This window comes from Ictalurus furcatus, chromosome 3 (assembly GCF_023375685.1).
Source record: "Ictalurus furcatus strain D&B chromosome 3, Billie_1.0, whole genome shotgun sequence".
In the NCBI taxonomy this organism is placed as follows: Eukaryota; Metazoa; Chordata; class Actinopteri; order Siluriformes; family Ictaluridae; genus Ictalurus; species Ictalurus furcatus.
Genome location: NC_071257.1, coordinates 17,782,947 through 17,801,997, shown reverse-complemented (window position 1 = coordinate 17,801,997; position 19,051 = coordinate 17,782,947). Strand labels below are relative to the sequence as shown.

Sequence of the window (19,051 nt, the reverse complement as noted above, 5' to 3'; positions counted from 1 at the left end):
ATCCTTCGTGACTATATGAAGAGGTCCATGAAAAAGGTTTTGAAATGGTTTAAGGCTGGTTTGAGTATTTATGATAACTGCTGATCTCCTGGGATTTCCATGCACAACAGTAAACAGAGTTTACTCAGAATGGTGCAATAAAGAAAAAACATCCAGTGAGTGTCAGTTCTGCAGACAGAAAAGTCTTGAGAGAGGTCAACGGAGACTGGCTTGAGCTGAGAGAAAGGCTATAGAAACTCAGATAACCACTCTGTACAATTGTGTGGAGCAGGAAAGCATCTCAGAATGCACAACATGTCGAACCTTGAGGCGGATGGGCTACAACGGCAGAAGACCATGTAGGGTTCCATTTCTGTCAGCCAAGAACAGAAAGCTGAGGCTACAGTGGGCACAGGCTCACCAAAACTGGACAGTTAACTAGTGGAAAAATGTAGTCTGGTCTGATTAATCTTGTTTTCTGCTGATGCATACAGATGGTAGGGTGAGGATTTTGCCCCAACAGCATGAATCCATGGACCCAACCTGCCTTGTGTCAACAGTCCAGGCTCGTGGAAGTGGTGTAATGGTGTGGGGAATGAAAGTTCTTGGCACACTTTAGGGCCATGAATGCCAATTAATCAAGTTGCTTGAACACCACAGCCTATTTGAGTATTGCTGCTGACCACCTGATCCTTTCACGGCCAAAATGTACCTAATTTTCTAATGACAGCACGATAATGCACCATGTCACAAAGCAAAAGTCGTCTCAAACTAGTTTCATGAACATAACAATGAGTTCAGTGTTCTTCAGTGGCCTTCCCAGTTGCTGGATCTGAATCCAATAGAACATCTTTGGGATGTGGTAGAACAGGAGATTCACAGCATGAAAGTGCAACTGAAAAATCTGCAAGAATTGTGTGATACAATCATGTCAACATGGACCAGAATCTCAAAGGACTGTTTCCAACATCTTGTGGAATCCATGCCATGAAGAATTGAGGCTCTGTGTGGAATTCTAGCCCATTCCTCAGTACACTGCTTACTTCAGGTATTTCCACAACATTTCTATTCAATTAAGGTCAGGACTTTGACTTGGCCATTCCAAAACAGTAACTTTATTCTTCTTTAACCATTCTTTGGTAGAAGGACTTGTGTGTTTAGGGTAGGGCTGCACAATTAAGGCCAAAATGATAATTCAGATTATTTTGATCAATATTGAGATCTCGATTATTTATCACGATTATTAATTGATTTTAGTAACAACATATTTTTATTGCACTTTCACATTTATTAAGTTTTCTCATGCCACAATATAACACAGAAGTAGGCATGAGAAAACTTGAGCTGGTCAATTATGACAGAATTTAGGAACATAGTGTGAGCCATGACAAATTAATTTACTTTCTGATAAACTTAATTTAATATTTTCAGTTAATTTTACAGACTGTATGCAAAAAACAACCGATAACCTGTTCCACCTTGTAAACAAATACAATAAACATCAATGTTCAGTGTTTGAAGTCTGCTCCTCTTAAATATATTTAAAGCTACACTATTAGCCATTTTCCGCTGTCATGGTTCTGGGCTGGAGTCAGTTCTCGAACCACTCTGTGTATATTGTGTATATATCTGAATAATCTCATATATGATGTGATTGGGTGAGTTTATTTACCCGTCAGATGCAAAGCAGTTTAGTTTAATGGTGTTCATTACTGATGCTCCGATCAGGATTTTTACAGCCGATACCGATCCAGATACCAATCTTTTTTTGTTTAAACTTTAATCAGGAGGTCATAAACAGTTAAATGTAAGCTCTCTGCTCATGGTCACTGTTAATTGAGTTAAAATAATAGCAATGAGATACTGTTGGTTAATTGATAAATAAACAAGCATAAGATATTTATTTTTAAATATCTTAAAAACAATAGAGAATCCTAATTAAAAGTAGACTAACACAAAAATGATCCATATTAGGAAAAAGGCTAATAGCTTTCTAAGGAAATAGCTTACTAAGCTTAATGTCAAATTGATATTAAATGCAACCCATAGTAATTAAATATTATTTAATTTCTCATTTTATTTATATTTAATGAAGTTATTATAATTATTATATTAAATGATTTATTTATAACTAAGCACATTTTCTGTCTTTACATTTTAGTAGTTTTATTTTTGTTTGTTTATCGGTTTTAGATGGGTTCCCCCAGCACAGTGTCCATGTCTGCTGATAATATTGTGTTTTGGGGGGATAAAATAAAAACATGGAAACTGGCGTTGACTTGTCTAGTGATATCTGGCAACCGTGAGTTTAAATAAAGTGAATTAGAGTTAGTGAAGGAGAGCTGTAGCATACTGTGTGTTTACAGTCCCAACAGTTGCTACTCTTGATTATGATTGGTGAGGAATTTTTTAATAAAGAAGTTAGAATTAAACCCACCTAGTAGCGTTAGCATTATAATTAATTTACTCCGCCCGAAGCCGCTGTGTCTACACGAGCAGGTGAAAGTTCAGGTCATTTTGCAGGATCAATAAAAGATGGTGGTTTGTGAGATCGGGAAGTTGAAGCAGATGATGTACAGAGTTACTTTTCATCATAATGGGTTCTTTGCAGTATTTCCACACTTGTTCGGTTGACTGAGGAGATGAAAAGCAGTGTGAAAGTAACTGTTGCTCGATGTAGATGCATTTTGGACTTCCTGTAGTTTTTATTCCGATTGTATTATACAACTCCGAACAGGTCACTCGCACCGGTGCGAATAAATATTTATTCACAGTCACACAAAATAATTTTCAGTCACAAATGCAATTGAAATGGTCGCACTGTAGAGCCCTGAGTTTATCTGCAATGTTTTTTCCCGTTCGGCATGATGACGTTTAACGTCCCCGACAACCTCTGTAGTGCCATTTAGCATCATGTTAATGTCATGATTTCTCCTCACACAAAGCGCTGGAGCTCAAAGCGAAGCTGGGAGCTCGAGGGCTAAAATGCTAACTCCGTTTCGAGGTTTTGGCACTAAAAATGACGTCATCCCTGCGCCGCTCTATGGTGATTGGTTGTAAGTGTAGGAAGTGCTTTATTTAATCTGCAGCAAAGTTTTCTATTAGCGGAGGACGAACTTTAAACGTTAATATCGCAGTCGATCATGTTCATTTAATCGTGGGCAGTCAAAATCGTAATCCCGATCGATATTCGATTAATTGTGCAGCCCTAGTTTAGGGTTGTTGTCTTGCTGCATGACCCACTTTCTTTTGAGATTCAGTACATGGACAGATGTCCTGACATTTTTCTTTAGAATTCGCTGTTATACTTCAGGGTTCATTGTTTCATCAATGAAATGCAAGTCATCCTGGCCAGATGCAGCATAACAGGCCCTAACCCTGATACTACCACCAGCATGTTTCACAGAAGGGATAAGGTTCTTATGCTGGAATGCAGTGTTTTCCTCCAAACATAACGCTTCTCATTTAAACCAATAGTTCTATTTTGGTCTCATCGGTCCACAAAGCATTTTTCCAATAGCCTTCTGGCTTGTCCACGTGATCTTTAGCAAACAAAATATTTCAGCAATGTTCTTTTTAGAGAGCAGTGACTTTCTCCTTGCAAACCTGACATGCACAACGTTCTTGTTCTGATGATGGACTCATGAACATTAACCAATGTGAGAGAGGTCTTGTGTTGCTTAGAAGTTACCATGGGCTCCTTTGTGACTTCGTGGACTATTACACATCTTGCTAGGGAGGGTAACAATGGTCTTGAATTTCCTCCATTTGTAAACAGTCTGTTTGACTGTGGTTTGGTGGAGTCAAAACTCTTTAGAGATGGTTTTGTAACCTTTTCCTGCCTGATGAGCATCAACTCTTTTTCAGAGGTCCTCAGAAATCACCTTTGTTCATGCCTTGATGCACTTCCACAACTGTGTTGTGAAGATCAGACTGATAAATCTGTTTTTTAACTAAAATAGGGTGCTCACTCGCGTCTGAATTTCATCGCATTGATTGAAAACACCTGACACCAATTTCATCTTCAAATTAACTGCTAATCCTAGCGGTTCACATACTTTTGCCACTCACATATTGGATAATTTCCTTCAATAAATAAAAGTCCAAGTATATGTTTCTCATTTGTTTAATTGGGTTCTCTGTCTACTTTTAGGACTTGCGTGAAAATCCGATTATGTTTTAGATCATTTATGCAGAAATATAGAAAATTCTAAAGTAGGCATCAGGAACCTTTTGGTTAATTTATTTTTTCAAAAGAACCAACTTTATTTCGGTCCATAAACAAAAAAAAAAATGCAACAAACAATAGGTAAAGTTGCAGTATGGAATTAATTGTGCTGGGCTTTCACTTTGTGGTTAAGTTTCCACCCAAGCAGCATAAACCCTTCTCTCTGTGTGCGTGTATGTCTGTAGACTCATCCAGTACAAGAGAATTTTTTTTTGCCAAAAGTTATGTACATGCTGTTTCCCCTGAGATACATGGATCTCAGGAACCATCATATAATGCACTGTTTGCACTGACAGGGGCATGTCTTCTTTTCTGAATGATTTTCTTCTTGTTCTGGAATCTGCAGACAGTTCAGTTGCCATACTCAAACATGCATGACTTTACATATCCTCAATCAGTAAAAGGTTTGTCTTACAATCTCCAATGAACCAGCAAATCTTTAACCAAAAGACTTTGCTGTACAAAACTATTTATTATATTTTGTAGACATGAAAAAAATAAATCAAAGCAGAACATCACGGTCCATGTTAAGGTGTACTTGAAACACGTTCAAAGTGCTTCTGAGTTAACAACACTATGGAAATATTGAAATGGATACACAGACCGGTAGATGACAATGGTTCACAATAACTGGCTTTCACATAAACAACGGCAACATCCCAGAAGAATTTAAGGTGCATTAATACAAATTTCCATTGAAATTTTCCAAAATTTTAGCAAATTACACTGCATTCTATAAAGATGAGCATCATACTAGCAGTGCTTAATCTAAATCTGGGTAAAACCACCAGTCTTCTGAGGTTGCAGACAGTCGTTCAAAATGACAATTATATGACAGCTTGTTAGAGCAGCAATATAACATCAGAAAAAATTTAGAAGGAGTAATAACTGTAGAAAAAGACTATACAGTTTGTATAAACAGCAGATTGAGACCACAGTTTGCTTGAATAGTGCAATCCACTTTGTCACATTTATGACAGACAAATCTCTGCATCCTCTTCTTTAGTCTCAACCACCCTGAACACTCCATCCTCTTGTTGAACACTCTTTTTGGCTCGATCTGAAACGTTCACATAAAATAGTTGATTAATACAAGAATACCTAATCCCATACATGTCTAAATCACACAAAAATATGTAAACAGGAACACAATAAACAAGACACTTTAAGTGTCATAAAACTTACCCAACAGGTCACTGCGGTCAAGCAAAATCTCCAGGTCTTTGTCACTGATGACCTTGCCTTTAGTGCTCTTCACTGCCCTGCAACATGAGATATTGCTCATTAGACACACAATCACTTCAAATATCCATATTTGTTTTGGCAACACTGCCACTTTGTGCTAGATTTAATGACATTAAGAATTAATTATGAATTGTTCAAACATCAACAAAATCACTGGTGACTTTTGTATTCCAGTGAAAAGACAATTTTATTTTTATAGCCAATATTCTGTGAAGATAATGGGTAGGTTTTATTAGTCCATATTCATTATTTTGGGTTTAAAAACATATTGGCCCTCTGCTCCCATGTAACAGATAATATTCAAAAATAAAGAAACTGAACACAAACAGCAAACTTTCAGATGTTTAAAGTATCCTACGTGAGCCCGAATGCAGTACCTGTCATAATCGCTGGACTTCAGCAGGTCAATCAGTTCATTCATATCCAGACAGCTTTTGGACTGCTTTAGATCAGCTTTTCCCCCTTTAAACTTCTCTGGGGGGGGAAAAAATTGACAAACTCAAATAGGGCCATCCTAAAATAAGACTAATACTGGAATCTTCAAAATCAACCACAGCAACCTTTTTATCTTATTCAACTGATCTAATTTTACTGCGTAGATGGGAAGATGCCCATCAGTAGGAGAAAACTGCATTGAGGTAAAAGGGGGCCTTAAAATAACCAATTAAAGATTTTTTTGGCAAGTACCTAGGGCATTTTGCTGGTATCTGCTTGGATGAATATTATCATGGCTATATTACCAAGGCAGTACACTGTGCAGTGAATGAAAGCTATGAATCTCAAATGAAACAAACTATTTATTCCAGTGGACAAATACTAACAATCTGAGACACGATATTACATGAATCACAAATGTTGCTAATAAACATGGTCATGTATTTTTTTAAATTAAAAGAACGGCTGAAATGCTAAATTACAATTCCTTGCCCAGCCAACTTCAACAAATCTTTTTAATTGTATATGGACATAAATGTCCTATTAACAAGGTCCGTCAAAGAAACAATTTGTGCCATCCTCTGTTAAATAACATACTTTTATGAATCACCATCTTCTCTAGTTTCCTCTTAGCAGATGCCCTTTCCAGGATCTTCTCATCAATAGTGTTTACTGTGATGAGACGGTACACCACCACAGGCTTGGTTTGTCCAATACGGTGACACCGATCCTGAGCCTGCAAGTCTGCCTGAGGGTTCTTCAGTTAAAATGAAAATATTTAAACATTTCAACTGTCTTCTGCTGATATCTCACGGTCATTTTACATATGTACAAAACACATACCCAGTCACTGTCAAATATGATGACTGTATCTGCAGCTGTAAGGTTGATCCCAAGTCCACCAGCTCGTGTGCTCAAAAGGAAGAGGAATACCTCTGGATCTGAGGAGAACTTCTTCATCTGCAGAGTAGAGAACACCTGGCTAATACACTTGTAGCAAGAGAATTGTATATAGTGGCAAATAACTGAATGAAATACATGTTGCATACATTCTCTTCTCGGTCGGCATATCTCATGCTCCCATCTAGTCGGCTGTACTCATATCCCCGGAGGTAACAGTAGTCCATCAGGATGTCCAAAATGGAGGTCATCTGGCTGAAAATTAGGACCTATGCAAACCATCAGAAGCACACAAGTAAGTACATCTCAAATTGTAAGATGGTACTTAAAAAAAAAAATACAAATGACAGACTACTTTACCTTATGTCCTCTTTTTTTCAATTCGGGGAGCATTCGGTCAAGAATTAAGAACTTCCCTGATGTCTCCACCAGCTGCTCATCAATCTGTAGGAAAAAAAAAACGGTTACATAAATTAAGAGTACTTATGTTCTCCAAGCTAATCAGATATGATAGTTTTATTAATACAGGAGTTATCCATTTTAAAATATTAATTACTTTAAACTCCTCGGTTCCAGGGACAAGAGGATATTCGATGAGATATGGATGATTGCAGCATCGCTTCAAAAGCATTAGTATGTTCTGTAGCTTCAGGTTGATCTGGGCATCAACAGGCATTTGAATGTCTACCAGAGGAGCAAAACTGTGGAAAGAATTTTTTTTTTATTATTATTTAACTTGAATGTTAAATTAATGTTTGATCTGAAAATTTTATTTTTACTTAAAAAAACACCAAACATTTTTATTAAAAAATAAATAAAACAAGACACTGACTCCTTCTGACTTTCCATCTCCTTCTGAACTTTTTCGATGTATTTTTCTAGGTCATTTGGAGATTCATTGCTTTCAGAATAATCCACCACCTTCCGAGACTTGCGTTTAGGGCGCCCAGTGGATGGCCGCTGTACTGCTGTAGTCTCCCCCTTGGTTTAAAAATGATCAAATTATTAAAAATGAATTAATGCAAGAATTGAGTGCAAAGCATAAAAGAACTGATTTATGTACATACACTGAAAAAGTATCTGTATTTGTCACACTATCCGAAGTGTCCCAAATACAACACAAATAATAAACCACTCCTTACCTTATCCTGACCCAGCACCTTTGCAATGGTTTTGTCAACAATAGCCCTGTAAAAGGTATCCTGCTTGGCTGTCATTGGAGCATATACCACAATCTCTTTCTTTGGCGGAACCTCCAAAGTCACATCTGACTTCAGTCGTCTCAGGAGAAAGGGTGTGAGAATCTGTGCAACATATCAAGATCAACCAATGCACAAAGAACACAAATTGCACAGGGTTTATAGTGCAATGTCTATGGGTATCACAGCAAATGAGTAACTTTTGAAAAGATTGTACAACAGTTTCTGCTTTGTTCTCACCTGGTGAAGCATATTAAGGATGTTTTGTTCTCGTTCATTAGTTACAAGAGTCTCAACATCTGAGGTGATGGTGCTGATGTCAAACCATGACTCAAAACTAAAGAGTTACACAAAACAAACAAAAAAACTATTACTACAAAGCTGATCCAAACAGACTACAGGAAATTCATAATATTAATTCACATTTATGAATACCTCTTTAAGTCATCAAAGACGTCAGGGAGAAGGAAGTTAAGCAGAGACCATAGCTCAGAAAGATTATTCTGCAAAGGAGTTCCTGTCAGCAACAGTTTGTTGTCAGTTGGAAGCATTTTCAGCTCTTGCACTAAACGACAGTTCAAGTTCTTTATCCTGTGACCCTCATCCACAATCAGGTATTTCCAGTGGAAACGCTAGAGAGAGAATTGGAAGAGGCCAGATTTAATTGCTTAAAATAAATAAATAAAAACAAAACAAAACATTTGCTCAAGCTTTTAAAGTCATTAACAGTCTAAACTGCACTACAACTATTTTCAGAAAAACAGTATTTGTATTTCAATTGCCCAGTCCTATTTACTGTACATCATAGCATTCACTGGTGTGCAAGAATCAGTTCTAACCTGAAGATACTTCCTGTCAATCATGGCAATTTCAAATGAAGTCACAACAACAGGGCACATATGCAGGGAACCCTGAGGCTTGCGGATTTTCTTGACGAGGTCCATTCTTTCTTTCTGTGAGCCATGGTAAAGCATTATAGACATCTAAGGAAAAGAGACAAGGGATCAAGGTAATATATAAAGAGTGCGCTATATTTACAGGAAACCTGGATTTAACCTGTAGAACATAACCAAAATTTTAAACGTAAGCATTGCTTGAATGTTCTTCTCCACAGAGTTCTTGTGCTTACCAAAGCTGGGTGGGATTAATCCAAATAATTAGTTTGTCACAATAATTATTAAACACCATATTAAATTATACTACCATCAGTACTGTAACAAACTTATTGTTGTAAAGCATGTGTTGAGCTTGGGATTCGGAGTATAACCATAAACTCTACAGCTGTCTTGATTTCAGGCATTACAATGTAGTTGTGCTGTGTATTTGTCCTTATTGCATCTTGTATACAACTAGCCAATTTTAGCCAGCCAGTTCAACAGCAAGAATCTAGATTATGAGTTGATGACAGTGCCTAGTCAGTTTTGGGGTATGCTTTTTTCTCCACTGTTTTTTTTTTTGCCAGCCAATACTGGACAGCAATTTCTCTATTCGTGCTTAGTTAGATGGCTTTATGCACACTGACTCAATAGATCATGCTGAAGCTGTGCTAGCAGGTTTTACTGCATTAACAATTAATATCATTTAGTCAGTGTTGTGTAATGTAAAGTCATGACTACATTTTTCTGGTGGCAATTTTGTACTGATGACCACTCCCACGAGTTAAAATCCAGAATTCCCGATAGCTTTGGCAATTTGTTAAATTTTCTCATCAAAGTTGCAAACCCTTATCATTGTGAATCAGATTTTTAAAACGCAAATACGGTCCCCAGGTTAAACCCCATTTCAGTAGCCTCACCTCTGGAGTGAAGCGCCTAAACTCACTAATCCAGTTAGGCAGAGTGGACAGAGGAGCTACAACCAAGAATGGTCCCAGGACTTTCTTCTCGATCATCATTGCAATATGAGCAATGCACTGTATGGTCTTTCCCAGTCCCATCTCATCAGCCAGGATACCATTTATTCCATTCTCCCACAGCATCTACACAACAAATGAAACAAGAGCATGTGAGAACGTATTAGAGGAAATTTCTCCACACATCATCTCAATTTCTCATGGCCTGTGCAGAATGTTGCATTTTAACTAGGAATTTGCCTTCTGCCTAATTTTAATATTTGAATACATACAAGAATTAATGAATGGATATTTGGTTAACTATTATGAGAGGAAAAAGGGAAAAATGTCTTATATAGGTAAATGGTCTTACATAAGAATATTTTTTCCATTGCAATTAAACCTTCTACCTGCTGATGGCAGTGTACCTCCTTGGGTTTGACAGATGTAATAAACAGAAATATTAAATGCATAGCTAATGTTAACTGAATGCAAATGCAATATTTCAGCCTGTCGTTCCACTATAGCAGCATGCACCCTGACATAGGTTAAAATTCATGAAAGTGAATTTGTAGTAGCAGTAACAAATTTATTCTTTAGGATTAAGCCCTTGAGATGCTTCATCTCGTTTTCAAGGGGGTCCTAATACACAAAAGTTAAATAACGTAAGAAAAAAAAACAATCATATTCAAAACAACACACCCCACTACAAAATTAACAAAATATGAATGTTTGCCTAGCATTAATAAATATAAACAGATATCGTCTAACGGAAGTACAACAGGTTTCAAAACAAAAACAAACCATTTTTAAACATTAAAAAAAAAAAAAAAGTCAAAGATCGTACATTTAAAAGGTAGATTATTCCAATTTGCAGGAGTCTTATACCTAAATGCATTCTTCCCAAAAATTGGTGGCAGTTTTTAGCAGCTTTAATCTCATTGGATTAGTGAATCATCATTGTCGGTGCATGTTGTATAATAATCTGACGGGCGGTACAGGTATCTGCAGGTTATATTTACTAAAACATGCAAGAGCAGCACCTGGTGCAAAATGAACAGTGGAGCAGTAGATACTTGCCACACATGCAGTGTCCCTTGTGCCACAAAATCTGCAAACCCATGGTAGGTAATTTGTGTCCACTGTAGTTTAATCTTTTAAATTATGTTGTACAGAATGTTGTTGGAAATGTATTCTCGGTTATGTCCTGCAAGCTTCATATGAGACACTGTCCTCATGACTGTTAAGGCTGGCTGCTCTCAAGTCCGGACCTCTTACACACCACAACAATACTGCTATCTGCTAAAAATTATTACCAGACAAAGCTTTTTCATATTTTCTAACTGACTTCATGTGAATTTTATGCACAACAGTATTTAAATATCTGTGCACAGCCCTAATTTGACAAATCCCTACAAGTAACTGTATTACTTGCATTACAGTTGGCATTTTGTTTTGATAATTTCTCTGTATGCTGTTGCTAGCTTACCCTTAGCCATTCAATGCCCTCCACCTGGTACCACCTCATCACACCACCAGTGAAGAGTTTGGGTTGCTGCGCAGGCACAGGCTGCCCGTTCACTTTCCTTTCTGGGTCCAGCAGCTCCTTGGCATTTTCCCGCACAACTTCAGACAGTCGCCCTTTTATATCCGAGTTAGAGTCACTTAGTTTTTCTATATCCTCTGCCTCGAGTTTCTTTTGGCTTTGAGCCTCCTTCAGAATACAGAGAAGGAACACTCAAAATAAAAATCCTGAGGTAAACAGATTTCAAATGTGTATATTATATATATATATATATATATATATATATATATATATATATATATATATATATATATATATATATTTATTTTATATAAAGTATATTAAGAAGAAATTCTTAAAAATACTCTAGGTTTGAGAAATCTTGTCTAAGACGTTACATGGTTTTGTATTAGAGTCCCCCCCGCCCCCCTCCATAAAAAGCTATTACAAATTACCTCATCCACTTTTCGTTTTTTGGCTTTTGACAAAATTTCCTGTAAAATATAAATTTTTCAAAGAAACATTTCAGCTAATGGTCACACCAAGTTCTTTATAAGAGAACATACAGAATAAATCACAAAAACGTGCTTACCTCTTTGGATATAACATCAGCAATTTTATAATCTTCCTCCCTTTCTCTCTTCTTCCTCCCAACTTAAGACAAGAAGAGATTAAACATTACAAGTATGCCTTGTTAGATTTCCATTTCATCTACTTAAAGTGTTCAGGTTAGTGCACATGTCCTAAAATGCAAATATATGAAATTTCATAGTTGAAATAAAGTAAGCCATAGATTTACACGAGTCATATGTTCCATTAATATACAACAATACCTTTTTCTGTCTTCTTGCCATTGGCCTGTGGAATTGTGGGACAATTTTGTATAAGTTGGGAATCCGTACTACGTGCATTTACAAATACTAGTGAACAATTATATTTAAAAGCCTGGAACAGGACAATATAATATTATCACATCTATACTTTACATTTCCAAAACAATGGATTTTAGCACCCACTGACCTTCTGCATCACTGCTTTCTTTTCCAGTCTCTCCTTCCTTATTTTTTCCTGTATTGATAAATATTTGTATAAATTTTTTACTATAAATGTTTCCAAATCGAAAAAAGATGGCTTGACATTCTGAACATTTACCACTTGCCAGAAAATCCCCCGAAAACAACAATAAATTAAAAAATAATAATTAGATGTTTTAAGTGTGTGGAGCTGGATTGAACTTCAAATTTGAAAAAACTTCTTTGGACAATTTGAATAATTAAAGCCATCCTTTAGCTTTACACACTGCATGCCTGCATTCTTATAAACCTATGTGCATGTTTCTTAGTATTAACTTTAATCCATAAGAATGTCTTGCAGTTTTGCAGACAAACCAGGAAGCAGAAAGTATTTTATTTCTTGCAACTTTCCCCAAAGGGCGATATGAAACCCCACCTCTTGCTGCTGCTGCTCCATTTTCGTAAGCAGAAATTTGGAGTATATGTTGCTTTTCTCCAAAAGGTGCTGTAGCCTCTTAAAACGCATTTCTTGAGTGTCTTTTTCCCATGACTGTCTCGCCTGCAAACCACACACATACACAGAGACTGAATAAAGAGATACAAAGCAATACTGAATATATTCAAACAATTACACGTTTAAACTTAACGTTTAATAAAGCCCCTGACAGTACAGTTAAGTATATTACATATTAATACAACACAATTAATAATTATATGTATAATTAAGTACACCTTCAGTAGGTACCTTTTCAATCATCTCTCTCTCCTTTCTTTCCCCTTCTTCCTTTAAATTCCTTTCCATCTCTGCCATTTCCTTTGTTATAACAACCTCCTCAAGTGGACCTTGAACTGCAAGTAGAGACGTGCATTAACCCCAATCTACAGTCGTGACCTCGTTTAAACAGAACCGGGCTCTACACACTGTATGATCGGAGATCAATGCAGTAGTAATATGTATCCCTCAAGACCTGAGCAAGCTAAGGTTCAGACTCATACCTGCAGAAGAAACCTCCATTGCAGCGCCTTCTGGCTCCTCACATTCATTGTGCTTGGGACAAAGGGGAGACACACTACGTGCCTCATCTTTAACGCTCCTAACAGCAAATAAACAACAGTTAAAGACTTTTTAGCTTTCCCACAACCTTCAGAAAATGTTAAATGTCGAACTTTATCCGAGAGAAAGTACGGTGTTGTGATGAATGAGGTGTGTATTACATATAAAAGCTAGCAGTGATACTTACACACTCATTTCAGCTGCTGTGTCCGGACTCAAGGAAATCAGCTCTGGTCGTGTCAGCTGTGTCGATACGCAAAACACACGGCTCTTTAGTTTTTGTTTGTTTGTTTACTTTTTCTCTATATTGCACAAAGTTGTATAACCTCCTGAAAAAAATAAACTTTTGTTCCTAGGTTATTGCTAACCTTAAGTTAACATCAAGAAACAAGCAACAAAAAAGTGGAATACACTCCCCAAACTAAAATAAATCCTAAGTTGAATAAAACCAAATGTTTTCTCTTTTTTTGCTCGTTAAAGAAACAGATCAATTTAGATAACTATCAGCAGCAGCACGTGAACACAAGCTCAGACCGAGACAGCGTGCGCTTGTGTAACCCAAGACATTGGCGACCGAGAGGTTTCGCGCCAATGTGGACGCAACCAATGTGGCCTTCAAATGGGGGTGGTTGTGGAGTACGGATTATGATGAGAGTTGTCCTTTCCATATACACTTATTCCAGATAACACTCTTTGAAATATAAATTACCACTTTTATCATTATTTTTATGAAGAACACACGCATGGTTTGAAAAAGGATTGTATTAAAGGTCCTGCGTTTTACAGAATTACCTCTGTGTTTGATATGTGTGCGACATTCTTACGTGACATTTCCCGCGAAAGATTTTGGCTTGAGTACAGAGAGTAAAGGATGGGCGGTACCAAGTGATTTTTTTTTTTTTTTTTTTTACCGCTCTAACAGCAAGTCATACCAAGACTAATGTCGCGATACCGATACTTCTTGTACATATAAAACGGTTTAAAAAAAAAAAAAAAAGGTGCCAAAGTTTCAAAGTGAAAATATTCAAACCTGGATATTAAAGCATTTGAGACTATGCTTGCACTTGCATTCACACTCTGACTTCTGCATGCATGCCTGACTCATTAATAATCTTACATCCTGTAATAGTTTAATGGTAGGGTCACACTTGATTTAAAATTAAATAAGCAAACAAACAAAAAACAAACAAAAGAATAAATAAACACAACTTTTGCCTAGCACCTCAGGGATTGTGGGTTCGAATCCTGCCTCCACCCTGTGTGCAGGGTGTTTGCATGTTCTCTCTGTGCTTTGGGGGTTTCCTCTGAGTACACCGGCTTCCTCCCCAATCCAAGAATAGTAGGCTGATTGGCATTTCCAAAATTGTCCATAGTTTTTGAATATGTGTGTGATTGTGGCCTGCCATGGGTTGGCACTTGGTCCAGGGTGTCCCTTGTGCACAAGTTCCCTGGGTTAGGCTCCAGGCTCCCACGTGATCCTATGTAGGATAAGCCGGATGGATAGCTGGATGGATGGATGGATGGATAAACACAATGATATTCTAATACCAGTATCAATTTGAAAAGGAAAACCTTCAGGACTGAAAGCATGTATATTTCAGCATTGATCTGCTAATTCCTAAACAGACGGATGGTAAAGCTGTTTTGCCCCAGCCAGGTTCAAGGGTAACAAACAAACATAACAAACAAACAAACAAACAAACAAACAAAAGGTTGAAGTTAAGATGGGGGGAATTCAGTTATTTTGGGGCCAGGGACGATACGGAAAACAATCGATTTTGTAACTAATAGCATTTGAAAACGCAATCGCATAAATTGATGGGGCCCTTGGACTTTAGTACCTAGTGCAAAGAGTTAACAAATACTCATGATTATAGTTTATAATCATTTTTGTTTCTCTTTGTTTTGACAACTGGGCTAAGGGGGGTTACGGTCTGCGTAGTCCAAACTCTCAGCCGATGAATTACAAGCATTCTCGATAAATCTCAATGCAATTCTGAAGATAACGTGACAATCAGCTGCGATAACTCTCGTTGACCACTAAGTGTCGACATTTTCTCTTTTAAAATATATATTACACATGCAGGCCCCAGATCAGCTTGAGTATGAACAATAAAATAAACAATAATTACTTTTTTTTGCTTCTAATGTCCACCCTGATTCTAGAAAAGTTTGGCATTTCTGAAACCACAAAGGAAAGCTAAAACCAGTACAATTTTAAACAATTCTAGCATTTACATTTAACATTTAAATACATTTTGATATGAACCTGGCTCACAGTTTTAACTTCTTCCCCTTGAGAGAGGTAATGCTATGAAAGACTCACTTGCAACAACTAACATGAAGAAATTGAATGACATTCACCTACATTAAATATTGACACTGTGATTGCTATCCACAAGAGGTCAGCAGAAAGCTAGATATCTTGACAAAAATTAAGCTTAGGTTTAATTGAGGAATTCTCAAGTGTAGTCCTGAGTACATATACAGTACACTACATGGCATGGCCAAAAGTATGTGGGACTTCCCCAAACAGTTGCTTGGGGAAAAGTTGAAAGCACACAATTGTATAGAATGTCTTTGTGTGTGTAGCATTGCAATTTCACTTCACTGAAACTAAGGGGCTCAAACCTGTTCCAGCATGACAATGCCTTGTACAGAAAGCGAGTTCCATGAAGACCATGAAGAACTCAAGTGTCCTGCACAGACCACTGAATATCTTTGGGATGAACTGGAATGCCGACTACATGCCAAGCCTCCTTGCCCGACATCACTGCCTGACCTCACTAATGCTCTTGTGGCTGAATGGGTACAAATCCCGACAGCCATGTTCCAAAATCTAGTGGAAAGCCTTCCAGAAGAATGGTGGTTATTATAACAGCAAAGTGGGGGCTAAATTTGGAATGGGATGTTCAAAAAGCACATATGGGTGTGATGGTCTGGTGTCAGCAAACTTTTGCCCATATAATGTATGTCCTCTGACACAAATCATCCCCTGAATATAAAGACATTTTTTTTTGCTGGTTTCAGACGTGTGCCTGTCTGAGAGCCAATGATTAAAAAGATTGATCAACTAACTTCTAAGGATGCAAATATTAATTGTGCACTATATTCTTATTATATACACAGTATATCCTTGACTATGAAGCAATTGGACATTTGAGGGTAGTATAATCTCAAACCGTATTCTAAAGTTTTGGTTTTAAAGCAAATGTCAAATAACTTACATCACTGAATGTGCAAAATGTTTACCCTAAATGTATTTTATTAATTAATTAATTTTTGTTCCATCACATACCCATAGTTCTAGTGCATTATCTTGTTGATCTTTCCTGGTTAACACATTACCTGCACTAAAATTGTGATCTGTGCCAGCAAACTCATTCATATAGGCAATCAACTGCCTCTGTAATAATGTACATAATTCTCCCACTCTCAAGCATTGTATTCAACTATGTGATGAATGAATACTGCAGCCCTCAAAACACAAGATTCTAAACTATCATCCTGGCATTTATTTTGGTATGAAGACTGTAGGGCTGGCATGGCAGAGTCTGACCCAAGGCCAACAGTAGTGAGAAAAAGTTGCCTCTGAAATCTTTCACACCTGATAAGACTCCTTACACACTGCCCTGAAGCAATGTATCCTCTGCCTGTACATGTATGTGAGCTGTGTGATATTTCTATTCAGCAGGTCTCCATACTTTTCTACTCCTACAGGCCCACTCACCTCAAGGCACCGTCTCAAATTGCCCTGATTCAATAATAAAAAACTCCACAAAAAACCCGCAATAATCAAACATCTTAACAGTTAGTGTAGTGGGTGGGCAGTGTATGGTTACTTAAATTATAATATCTTAAGTTAATTAAATATGGTGTTTGTTGAGCCATTCTATCTTCAGTGTATGTGCAGGTTATCTGGGAGGTTATCAATTAGGGCTGCCTGGCTGTAAACATATGGAAATAACCCATTAGCCCATTTCCTCCATTGCAGCTCTCTGTCTGTTATTTCAGTATAAAGGAGAACGCAAGCTGTGAACACAAGCCTCCTCTCATTGGTTTTCTTCTTTAATTTATGTACATTTTGGAATGTGGCAGAGGTAGTATTGAACTCCTCTCAAACTTTTAGTTGTCTTTTTAAAATGACATGTTTATTCACAATTAATGTTTCAGTCATATCTTTCCTTATCATATATTGTTGCTCCTGAAATAGACTGGGGATAAAGCTGACTCACAATGTTCTTTGTCCTTATTTTGTTGCAAGAACTTTGTCCTTATTGTTATACATGCAGTGGCTATAATTAAGGCAAGAGGTCTCAGGAAAAGTCTTAAACTTTTCTTGAGATCGTTTAAAAATCCCTGAATAATCCTCACAGTTAGAATAAATGTAGTTTCACACATTGCAGCAATCCATGAATTAATTCTATTACTTTTGCAATTACAACTGTTTAGGTAATTGGTAGGTTTTAAATAAAAATTGTATGTAACATAAACGACATTCAACAAATGAGCACAGAGTTTTTTTTAATTTAGATGAATTTGTTTAGTATCTGTCGGGCTTAGCAGCTGCATGACAAGTCAAAAGTTTAGGAATACCCAGTGATTTTGTGACATAATATGACACACTGTCAGATTTATTAAAAGATCTCAGCTGGCTTAATGATAACACCAGACATAATCTAATAACTGGTGCTGCTGTGTATTTTGCCAGCAGTGAGGGTGATATGTCATGAAAGCCCCTCCACCCCACCAAAGCCTGACCGAGTTCCTGTAAGATTCGTGCAAACACAAAGCACAACAGCTATAATCATGTGAGATTTGCAAGGAGATATTGATAGCTCACAGTTTCTTACAGGAAAAAGTTCTAACTGCCCTTAATTTGATTGTTCCTAGTTTAGTCAACATCCTCTTCCCTTTCATGTTCAAATCATAATTGAGTGAAAATGCCTCTAAGGAAATTAGACTCCTTTAAACAAGAGAGACACATGCTCATACACCCACAAACAAACAAACAAACAAACAAACAAAAAACATTTTAAATAGGGAAGAAAACCCAAAAACAAATTCCCAAAGGAAAAATTTAACCTTTTTTTAGTGTATGTGGAGGAACATGCTATATCATTGGTACTGGCATGAGTCAGTTCTTATTTGATGTTTGTTATTCCATTGAATCTCTGTTATATTTTCCAGAGTGTGAGGAAATGAGATGTGGATGCGTTTTTATGGAAATATTGTTTGGAGGGTTACAGGAAACCAGTCTCTGCAGCTGTGATGTATGTGAGTTCACATGTGTGAGTTATCCATTATTACCAGAGCTCTGACCTATTCAAGGAACATGTGAATTAGTGAGATAATTGCAGTAATAAATGAACTTTCAGTATAATCATAATTATTATTTGATCACACAGTCATGCAAACACACACACAGGCATGCACACACGCACGCACACACACGCACACACACACACAAAGATATTAAATTATAATACAATAAAATTGCACGTCTCTGAGTCAGACATAATCCAGGTCTGACCTACATGATTTTAATAGTTTGTCAGCAGAAGCATGTGTGTGTGTGTGTGTGTGTGTGTGTGTGTGTGTGTGTGTGTGTGTGTGTGTGTGTGTCCTGGCAATGCACTTCT

General features: G+C 37.1%; 1 protein-coding gene across 2 annotated transcripts; it reads right to left on the bottom strand.

Annotated features, from left to right (window-relative positions):
• Window positions 1–3,815: 3,815 nt before the first annotated feature.
• Window positions 3,816–14,037, bottom strand: hells (helicase, lymphoid specific). Of its 2 annotated transcripts, XM_053621197.1 has the most exons (23): window positions 13,597–14,036; window positions 13,352–13,449; window positions 13,101–13,204; window positions 12,792–12,914; window positions 12,363–12,410; window positions 12,176–12,200; window positions 11,935–11,996; window positions 11,798–11,836; window positions 11,307–11,531; window positions 9,782–9,964; window positions 8,826–8,969; window positions 8,422–8,618; window positions 8,227–8,323; window positions 7,930–8,091; window positions 7,620–7,768; window positions 7,344–7,488; window positions 7,148–7,231; window positions 6,937–7,056; window positions 6,731–6,847; window positions 6,485–6,644; window positions 5,830–5,926; window positions 5,393–5,469; window positions 3,816–5,267 (listed from the first exon to the last, which is right to left on the bottom strand). In XM_053621197.1, the coding sequence occupies exons 1-23, from the start codon at window positions 13,602–13,604 to the stop codon at window positions 5,179–5,181; spliced, it is 2,553 nt and encodes an 850-aa protein (XP_053477172.1). In that variant the 5' UTR covers window positions 13,605–14,036; the 3' UTR covers window positions 3,816–5,178. The 2 variants fall into 2 exon arrangements, with proteins under 2 accessions (XP_053477172.1, XP_053477173.1); XM_053621198.1 differs by lacking the exons at window positions 3,816–5,267; window positions 5,393–5,469 and having other exon boundaries at window positions 5,843–5,921; window positions 13,597–14,037.
• Between the last annotated feature and the right edge of the window lie 5,014 nt (window positions 14,038–19,051).

Excerpts from the sequence above, each read along its gene's own strand:
- hells (XM_053621197.1), bottom strand. Across the intron at positions 12,411-12,791 it reads TGGAGCAGCAGCAGCAAGAG|GAAAAAATAAGGAAGGAGAG; the intron begins GTGGGGTTTCAT and ends TTATCAATACAG. Across the intron at positions 9,965-11,306 it reads AGGGCATTGAATGGCTAAGG|ATGCTGTGGGAGAATGGAAT; the intron begins GTAAGCTAGCAA and ends TTTGTTGTGTAG.